The sequence below is a fragment of the Notolepis coatsorum genome (assembly GCF_963971535.1).
Source record: "Notolepis coatsorum genome assembly, chromosome: 10".
Lineage (NCBI taxonomy): Eukaryota > Metazoa > Chordata > Actinopteri > Aulopiformes > Paralepididae > Notolepis > Notolepis coatsorum.
In genome coordinates, this window is record NC_140174.1 from 56223142 (window position 1) to 56233835 (window position 10694).

The 10694-nt window shown below is 41.7% G+C and overlaps 1 protein-coding gene across 1 annotated transcript in view; it reads right to left on the reverse strand.

Annotated features, from left to right (window-relative positions):
- Positions 1-1463: 1463 nt before the first annotated feature.
- prr15lb (proline rich 15 like b) overlaps positions 1464-10694 on the reverse strand; it is a 22704-nt gene continuing 13473 nt past the window's right edge. Inside the window, exon 2 of the mRNA XM_084322765.1 lies at positions 1464-2401. Coding sequence (XP_084178891.1) covers positions 2039-2374 — 336 coding nt within the window. The 5' untranslated portion in view covers positions 2375-2401 and the 3' untranslated portion in view covers positions 1464-2038. The remainder of the gene's footprint in view (positions 2402-10694) is intronic.

The window sequence follows — 10694 nt, forward strand, 5'->3', positions numbered from 1 at the left end:
CCCTCCTTTTTTTTCTTTTTTTTTTTAAGATTTCTTTTTTGGCGTTTTATCGCTTTATTGCTACTGGGCAGTCCAGTAGAGAGAGACGGAGGAGGAATGGGAGACAGAGTGGGGGGGAAGACATTCGGCAAATAACGACGTGTTCGGGAGTCGAACCCGGGTTGGCCGTGTCGCGGCTGAGCGCGCTATGTGGTTCGCCACTGGGGCGCCCCCTGCCCTCTTTTCTTGATTCTCCAATCACAAGGTTAGTAGGTTTTTGTTTGTCCGAGGGAAGCAACAGTTGTGCTTGGAGGATCAAGAAAAGAGGGTGTGGCTTGAGAGAGGTCAATTCAGGAACCCTGAATCGCTTTGTGGGTTCTGGAAAAGGGCTGGATCCAGGCTACTTTGCATGCTGAACTACTGAAAGCTGCACAATAACCCACACATCACTCATTCATTTACAAGAACCTTGGATCTTATTTGTATATACATACTTTATATATATATTTTTGTATCCACTTTTTCCTCCTATTCTGTATTTTCCTCCCATCCCAATTTAGTCCTTATGCCAATTCCCCCCTCCCCTTCCTGGTCGTTGCGTGCATGTGCCCCCCACTGGTCGGTCTAGGGAGCCCTGAAGTCTATCACATGCTTCCTCCGATACATAGGAGACAGCCAGCAGCCTCTTTTCACCTGGCAGCGAGGACACTCATTGGTGAAGTGTAACGCGTGGGAGGTCACACTACCTTCACCATTTCCCTCCCTCGCTGTGCAGGCGCCCTGACCGACCTGTAGGAGTCGCTGTTTACAACGACCAGATTACCACCCACCGGCTTCCCTCCCGCTGACACTGCCAATTGTGCCAGTATGACGACCGGCCAAGCCGGAGGGACCGCTGACAGCCGGATTCGAGACCAGTGTATCTGGGTGGTAGACAAGACGCTTAGTCCGCTGTGCTACCCGGCCGCCCCCATACTTTATATTTATTGATAATCCACTAAATGTGTTTACGTATACCAGGGTAGACTTAAGACTCAGTATGAGTATTGCACATTGTACAGTGTAGACTTAGTTAGCTATATATATTTGTACATGGGGTTGGCTTAGGATAGAATCTGTATATGATACTAGAGGGGGGCTGTACATATGTGCATTGTGTTATTATTATGGATAGAGTAACATGTCTCACCTCATATTTGATCTTTTATGCTTATATTTCTTATTCTCATATATACTGTATTGTAATTTGTATTACCCTGCCTGTACCTCCACTGTGCTGCCATGACTCATGAATTCCCCCCAAGGGGATTAATAAAGGAACATCTTACTTATTTATACACACACCCAGACAAATGCAACGGCTACCTATGTACATCAACACGTTAACACGTTTATTATTAAAAACAAAATAAAAATGTCATTCCAGGATTCATGATTGTATCAAATCTGATGACATAAACATGTTTGAATTATACACCGTCCACGTGAACATTCACGTGATATTTCTGTTTCATAAACAGCCGTCATCACACTCAAGTGGTTTCTTTGTTTGCTCCGCAAAACCGCATGATAAAAACATCCCTGTGTAATTTGCTCAGACCCTCCCTTAACCCTTTCACAACCACACTACAGAAGGTTAACCCTTTCACAACCACACTACAGAAGGTTAACCCTGTAACTGACGCCAGGATGCTCGTGTTGATAATGCCACGTCCGACGTGTCTCTCCAACTTGCTCATACAAATCACAGGGAAAGAGAGACCCGTGTGCTTTACTCATACACACCTCATTACCGCATATAATGTTCCTACGTTTGTCTGCTGATAACAGCTGTTTGCATAGGTGTGCGTTGGGTCCCCGGTGGCTATGGTTACCTGGGTGTGGTGCTTGTGCTTGGTAACATGGGGTTTATCCACCTTGCACAATTTAGTGCCAACCTGGCTGTGCTTGTGTGTTTTGTAGCTATCATGTATTCTTTCGTGGGTGAGACACTGATATGAGAGCCGTGCGTGCGTGCGTGCGTGCGTGTGTGTGTGTGTGTACACATGTACTGTATGTGTTATTTTTCTGCCCTGTGGTTCTCGTTACTAAGAGTGTCTTCAGGGAACAGATTGGGGTTCTCTGCCAGCGTGGCCCGGATCTTCTTCTTCTCCTTGAAGCGTCCAGAGTGGGAGACCTTGACGTGGCGTCCTTTAGTGGCCGACTTATCTACGATCTTCTCCAGCCTGGCATTGAACTGGGTGTCGCTAGGGTCTGTGCCTGGAGGGCTGGGGCTGGAGTACTGCTCCTTGTTCCCCGTGTTGCTGCCGTACTCTGCCGGGATCTCATACAGGACCTTGGCCTCGCTTTTCTTCTTGCGCAAGAAGGTCAGCTTCCACCAGCTAGGGTCAGCCATGGCACCAACAGAGACTGGGGTACTGAACTGAGGAAGACATGCAATGGGGACAAAGGGTGATTTAGTCAAGGTCAGTCTGAGCCATATTGCGAATTATGGGGGGGGTCTTAGATCCCCTGGTTGACCCTTGAACTCCCCTGAAAGAAACAATAATCTATAGTCTATAGCACTGAGTCACAAATGATTGCCTTTAACAACAAACAAACAAGGTTTGTCTGAGGGAGGCAACAGTTGTGATTGGAGGATCAAGGGAAAGAGGGCAGGGTTTGAGATAGGTCAATCACCTGCCCCACTGCACCGTCTCCCATCCCTCAGGTCTCGCACCGCCCAAGAAGATTGGGATTGGTTTTTTAGTTTGTTCTTTATACTCCCAGGCAAAAGAGCTCCGCTTGGCACTTTTTTCCTGTTCACATGGTCTGATGTTGGAGTTGAGTGGGGATAGTGGAGGCGTTGCTATTGCTGGCCTCAGACTCTGTCATGAGAGGTCTGGAGAAATTCACAGTATAATAAGTTAATATATAGCTATAATTATACTGTGAATTTCTCCAGACCTCTCTTGACAGAGTCTGAGGTGTGGCCAGCAATAGCAACACATCCACTATCCCCACTCGACTCCAACACACTCATCAGACCACAGCAGAAAATGTACTGCAGGTCTTCTGTGTACCTAATCAGGAAGCCTAAAAGACTTGGAATATATCAATATTTATCAAATATGAAAAGAAAGATCTTGTGAATATCATGATATTGTTTTTTTTAAATATATATATATATCACCCAGCCCTAGTAAGCCCACCTCCATGTTTCTGATGTGATATACAGTGCAGTATTTGCAGGTCACATAATCCTGATATCTTTTGATGAAAAGGCACAATGAATAATGTAAAGGTTTGCATTGAAGTCCAGCCAAGTGACTCATGCTGGAGACGATGCTGTGATGATGTGGAGCTCCTGACCCATGCCACACGCCACCTCTCCCACTGCGTTGGATTGCCTTACAAAGGAGATCCTTCTTAATTACATTACTGTTTAGTGTTTACTGTTTTGTTTCTTTATCTGCACAAGAAGCATTACAATAAAGATGCAACACGTGCCATTCATGTCTGTCTGTCTCTCTAACTCTGTCTCTCTAACTCTGTCTCTAACTCTCTAACTCTGTCTCTCTAACTCTGTCTCTAACTCTGTCTCTAACTCTCTAACTCTGTCTCTCTAACTCTGTCTCTCTAACTCTGTTTCTCTAACTCTGTCTCTAACTCTGTATCTCTAACTCTGTTTCTCTAACTCTGTTTCTCTAACTCTGTCTCTCTAACTCTGTCTCTCTAACTGTCTCTCTAACTCTGTCTCTAACTCTGTATCTCTAACTCTGTTTCTCTAACTCTGTTTCTCTAACTCTGTCTCTCTAACTCTGTCTCTCTAACTGTCTCTCTAACTCTGTCTCTAACTCTGTCTCTCTAACTCTGTCTCTCTGTCTCTCCAACTCTGTTTCTCTAACTCTGTCTCTCTAACTCTGTATCTCTAACTCTGTTTCTCTAACTCTGTTTCTCTAACTCTGTCTCTCTAACTGTCTCTCTAACTCTGTCTCTAACTCTCTAACTCTGTTTCTCTAACTCTGTCTCTCCAACTCTGTTTCTCTAACTCTGTCTCTCCAACTCTGTTTCTCTAACTCTGTCTCTCCAACTCTGTTTCTCTGACTCTGTCTCTAACTCTGTCTCTCCAACTCTGTTTCTCTAACTCTGTCTCTAACTCTGTCTCTCTAACTCTGTCTCTAACTCTCTCTCCAACTCTGTTTCTCTAACTCTGTCTCTAACTCTCTAACTCTGTCTCTCTGTCTCTCCAACTCTGTTTCTCTAACTCTGTCTCTAACTCTGTCTCTCTAACTCTGTTTCTCTAACTCTGTTTCTCTAACTCTGTCTCTCTAACTCTGTCTCTCTAACTGTCTCTCTAACTCTGTCTCTAACTCTGTCTCTCTAACTCTGTCTCTCTAACTCTGTCTCTAACTCTGTTTCTCTAACTCTGTCTCTCTAACTCTGTCTCTAACTCTGTCTCTCTAACTCTGTCTCTAACTCTGTCTCTAACTCTCTAACTCTGTCTCTCTAATTCTGTCTCTCTAACTCTGTCTCTCTAACTGTCTCTCTAACTGTCTCTCTAACTCCGTCTCTAACTCTCTAACTCTGTTTCTCTAACTCTGTCTCTCTAACTGTCTCTCTAACTCTGTCTCTAACTCTGTCTCTCTAACTCTGTCTCTCTAACTCTGTCTCTAACTCTGTTTCTCTAACTCTGTCTCTCTAACTCTGTCTCTAACTCTGTCTCTCTAACTCTGTCTCTAACTCTGTCTCTAACTCTCTAACTGTCTCTCTAATTCTGTCTCTCTAACTGTCTCTCTAACTGTCTCTCTAACTCTGTCTCTAACTCTCTAACTCTGTTTCTCTAACTCTGTCTCTCTAACTCTGTCTCTAACTCTGTCTCTAACTCTCTAACTCTGTCTCTCTAATTCTGTCTCTCTAACTGTCTCTCTAACTGTCTCTCTAACTCTGTCTCTAACTCTCTAACTCTGTTTCTCTAACTCTGTCTCTCCAACTCTGTTTCTCTAACTCTGTCTCTCCAACTCTGTTTCTCTAACTCTGTCTCTCCAACTCTGTTTCTCTAACTCTGTCTCTAACTCTGTCTCTCTAACTCTGTCTCTAACTCTCTCTCCAACTCTGTTTCTCTAACTCTGTCTCTAACTCTCTAACCCTGTCTCTAACTCTCTAACTCTGTCTCTCTGTCTCTCCAACTCTGTTTCTCTAACTCTGTCTCTCTAACTCTGTCTCTCTAACTCTGTTTCTCTAACTCTGTTTCTCTAACTCTGTCTCTCTAACTCTGTCTCTCTAACTGTCTCTCTAACTCTGTCTCTAACTCTGTCTCTCTAACTCTGTCTCTCTAACTCTGTCTCTAACTCTGTCTCTCTAACTCTGTCTCTAACTCTGTCTCTAACTCTCTAACTCTGTCTCTCTAATTCTGTCTCTCTAACTCTGTCTCTCTAACTGTCTCTCTAACTGTCTCTCTAACTCCGTCTCTAACTCTCTAACTCTGTTTCTCTAACTCTGTCTCTCCAACTCTGTTTCTCTAACTCTGTCTCTCCAACTCTGTTTCTCTAACTCTGTCTCTCCAACTCTGTTTCAATTTCAATTCAATTCAAATAGGCTTTATTGGCATGAAATATTAACATACTTATTGCCAAAGCAAGTTCAACATACAAACAATAACATATATATTAAGCAATAAAATATCATAACATTAGTAATAACAGTAAGGACAATCAACAAGAAACATATTAATTTACAAAATAGTCACTCGATCGGGTAGTCATTTTTCAAGTGTGGCCATTCAGATACATTTTACAGGGCTTGTTCTCTTATTTTGTGACAACCGTCTACATATTTTGCAGCTAATGCTGTACACTGACTTTTCTCCCCACACATGTATAGTAGCTTTTGGTGATCAGGGAGATGGATAAACTGTGCATCAATTTTGTTTATTTTATCAAAGAAGACTTCTCTTAGGTCCTTGTATTTCTCACAGTATAGCAGGAAGTGAAGTTCTGTCTCAATGTCCCCCTGATGGCAAAGTGAACACAGCCTGGCCTCTCTGGGCAGCCAGTTTTGCCTGTAACGGCCTGTTTCTATGGCTAGACTGTGTCCACACAGTCTGTACCGTGTCAATGTTTTTCTTAATTTTATCTCACTCACAGTAGTCAGGTATTCTGCCACCATGTACTCTCTGTTTAGGGTCAAATAGAATTCTAATTTACTTTGAGATTTGGTTGATTTGTTCCAATATTCTATATCGTTTTCTTTTTGTTTTGAGATTATTTGGTTGGGCCAGATTTTTTGGTATCTGTCCTGAAGCATTTGTGGGCAGAGATTTCTGACTAGCTGGCAGAGGGGACTCTTATCTGGGTTCATCTCTTGGCTCTGAAGGGCTTTGTAGTGGTAGGAGTGGGGGTCACTTGATTGGAGGTGTGTGTAAAATTTTATGGCTCGCTTTTGAATTTGAATGATTAGGGGGTATTGGCCGAGTTCTGCCCTGTATGCATTATTGGCAGTGTGTCTGTGGACCTTAAGTAGGTTTTTGCACAATTCTGCATGCAGTACTTCTAATGGGTGTTTTTCCCATTTTGGGAAATCTTGGTTAGTTAATGGACCCCACACTTCACTGCCATATAATATTATTGGATTTATTACGGAATTTAGAATTTTGAGTCAGGTCCTAATTGGGATGTCAATTGGAATTTTCCTTTTGATGGCATAAAAAGCCCTTCTTCCCTTCTCCTTCAATTCATTCACAGCCATATTGAAGTTTCCATTATGATTTATTTTCAATCCCAAATATGGGTAGCTTTTTGTGTTTTCTAATATGTGTGTGCCTAATTTAAATGTATTATGTGGACTCTGAGACTCGTGTCTCCTTTGAAAGATCATGACTTTAGTCTTCTTCATGTTTACGTTCAGAGACCATGTCTGGCAGAACTGGTGGAGGATGTCTAGGTTCTGTTGTAGACCCTCTTTAGTGGCTGACAGCAGAACCAGATCATCTGCGTACATCAGTAATTTTACATTGGTATCGTGCAGAGTCAGACCGGGTGCAGTAGAAAGTTCTAATAACTTTGCTAATTCATTTATATATATATTAAACAATGTTGGGCTTAAATTGCACCCCTGGCGGACTCCGCAACCCTGAGTGAAGAAATTTGTTCTTTTATTTCCAATTCTAACAGCACATCTGTTTTTTGTGTACATGGATTTGATCAAGTCATATGTATTTCCTCCAACACCACTTTCTAGAATTTTGAAGAAAAGACCTTTGTGCCAAATTGAGTCAAAAGCTTTTTCAAAATCGACAAAGCAGGAATATATTTTGTTTTTGTTCTGTTTTACGTGAATGTCAATTAGGGTTTTAAGAGTGTATATATGGTCAGAGGTACGATAATTTGGTAAGAATCCGATTTGGCTTTTACTTAGAACGCTGTGTTCTGTAAGGAATTCTATGAGTCTGGTGTTGATGATACTACATAGAAGTTTGCCCAAATTACTCGTCACACAGATACCCCTATAGTTTTTTGGGTCATGTTTATCTCCACTCTTGAAAATTGGGGTTATGAGTCCTTCATTCCAGACATCAGGAAAATAGCCTAGATTTAGTGTCAAATTGAATAATTTTAAAATAGCCAATTGGAATTTTTCAGAGCTGTGTTTAATCATTTCATTTAATATGCCATCTGTACCACAGGCCTTTCTAGCTTTAAGGCACTGGAGTTTTGATTTCAGCTCTTGTTCTGTGATTGGGAAGTCTAGAGGGTTTTGATTATCCTTTTTGATATTTTTTATGACCATTTCTGTAATTTTTCACATATCTGGCTGGTTTCCGTTTTTGTATTCAGGGGTACAGTTGTAAAGAGTGATGTGAAGTGGTTTGTCCAAACATCCCCATCTTGGATAGCCATTTCTTCCGGCTTATCTTTATTCAATGAGTTCCAGTGGTCCCAGAAGGAGTTAGAGCTTAGAGAGTCCTCTATTTTGCACAATTGTTTATGCAATTCTAACTCTGTCTCTAATTCTGTCTCTCTAACTCTGTCTCTAACTCTCTCTCTAACTCTGTCTCTCTAACTCTGTCTCTAACTCTCTAACTCTGTCTCTCTAACTCTGTCTCTAACTCTGTCTCTAACTCTGTCTCTAACTCTGTTTCTCTAACTCTGTCTCTAACTCTGTCTCTCTAACTTTCTCTCTCTCTCTCTCTAACTCTGTCTCTCTAACTCTGTCTCTAACTCTGTCTCTAACTCTGTTTCTCTAACTCTGTCTCTAACTCTGTCTCTAACTCTCTCTCTCTAACTCTGTCTCTCTAACTCTGTCTCTAACTCTCTAACTCTGTCTCTCTAACTCTGTCTCTAACTCTGTCTCTAACTCTGTCTCTAACTCTGTTTCTCTAACTCTGTCTCTAACTCTGTCTCTCTAACTTTCTCTCTCTCTAACTCTGTCTCTCTAACTCTGTCTCTAACTCTCTAACTCTGTCTCTAACTCTGTTTCTCTAACTCTGTCTCTAACTCTGTCTCTAACTCTCTAACTCTGTCTCTAACTCTCTAACTCTGTCTCTAACTCTGTCTCTAACTCTCTCTCTCTCTCTAACTCTGTCTCTCTAACTCTGTCTCTAACTCTCTAACTCTGTCTCTCTAACTCTGTCTCTAACTCTGTCTCTAACTCTGTCTCTAACTCTGTCTCTCTAACTTTCTCTCTCTAACTCTGTCTCTCTAACTCTGTCTCTAACTCTCTAACTCTGTCTCTAACTCTGTTTCTCAAACTCTGTCTCTAACTCTGTCTTTCTAACTCTGTCTCTAACTCTGTCTCTCTAACTCTGTCTCTAACTCTCTAACTCTGTCTCTAACTCTGTCTCTAACTATCTCTCTAACTCTGTCTCTCTAACTCTGTCTCTAACTCTGTCTCTCTAACTCTGTCTCTAACTCTGTCTCTAACTCTGTCTCTAACTCTCTCTCTCTCTCTCTCTCTCTCTCTAACTCTGTCTCTCTAACTCTGTCTCTAACTCTCTAACTCTGTCTCTCTAACTCTGTCTCTAACTCTGTCTCTAACTCTGTCTCTAACTCTGTTTCTCTAACTCTGTCTCTAACTCTGTCTCTAACTCTGTCTCTAACTCTGTTTCTCTAACTATCTCTCTAACTCTGTCTCTCTAACTCTGTCTCTAACTCTGTTTCTAACTATCTCTCTAACTTTCTCTCTCTCTAACTCTGTCTCTCTAACTCTGTCTCTAACTCTCTAACTCTGTCTCTAACTCTGTCTCTCTAACTCTGTCTCTAACTCTCTAACTCTGTCTCTAACTCTGTCTCTAACTATCTCTCTAACTCTGTCTCTAACTCTCTCTCTAACTCTGTCTCTCTAACTCTGTCTCTAACTCTGTCTCTAACTCTGTTTCTCTAACTCTGTCTCTAACTCTGTTTCTAACTATCTCTCTAACTTTCTCTCTCTCTAACTCTGTCTCTCTAACTCTGTCTCTAACTCTCTAACTCTGTCTCTAACTCTGTCTCTCTAACTCTGTCTCTAACTCTCTAACTCTGTCTCTAACTCTGTCTCTAACTATCTCTCTAACTCTGTCTCTAACTCTCTCTCTCTAACTCTGTCTCTCTAACTCTGTCTCTAACTCTCTAACTCTGTCTCTCTAACTCTGTCTCTAACTCTGTCTCTAACTCTGTCTCTAACTCTGTTTCTCTAACTCTGTCTCTAACTCTGTCTCTCTAACTTTCTCTCTCTCTAACTCTGTCTCTCTAACTCTGTCTCTAACTCTCTAACTCTGTCTCTAACTCTGTTTCTCTAACTCTGTCTCTAACTCTGTCTCTAACTCTCTAACTCTGTCTCTAACTCTCTAACTCTGTCTCTAACTCTGTCTCTAACTCTCTCTCTCTCTCTAACTCTGTCTCTCTAACTCTGTCTCTAACTCTCTAACTCTGTCTCTCTAACTCTGTCTCTAACTCTGTCTCTAACTCTGTCTCTAACTCTGTCTCTCTAACTTTCTCTCTCTAACTCTGTCTCTCTAACTCTGTCTCTAACTCTCTAACTCTGTCTCTAACTCTGTTTCTCAAACTCTGTCTCTAACTCTGTCTTTCTAACTCTGTCTCTAACTCTGTCTCTCTAACTCTGTCTCTAACTCTCTAACTCTGTCTCTAACTCTGTCTCTAACTATCTCTCTAACTCTGTCTCTCTAACTCTGTCTCTAACTCTGTCTCTCTAACTCTGTCTCTAACTCTGTCTCTAACTCTGTCTCTAACTCTCTCTCTCTCTCTCTCTCTCTAACTCTGTCTCTCTAACTCTGTCTCTAACTCTCTAACTCTGTCTCTCTAACTCTGTCTCTAACTCTGTCTCTAACTCTGTCTCTAACTCTGTTTCTCTAACTCTGTCTCTAACTCTGTCTTTAACTCTGTCTCTAACTCTGTTTCTCTAACTATCTCTCTAACTCTGTCTCTCTAACTCTGTCTCTAACTCTGTTTCTAACTATCTCTCTAACTTTCTCTCTCTCTAACTCTGTCTCTCTAACTCTGTCTCTAACTCTCTAACTCTGTCTCTAACTCTGTCTCTCTAACTCTGTCTCTAACTCTCTAACTCTGTCTCTAACTCTGTCTCTAACTATCTCTCTAACTCTGTCTCTAACTCTCTCTCTAACTCTGTCTCTCTAACTCTGTCTCTAACTCTCTAACTCTGTCTCTAACTCTGTCTCTAACTATCTCTCTAACTCTGTCTCTCTAACTCTGTCTCTAACTCTCTAACTCTGTCTCTCTAAC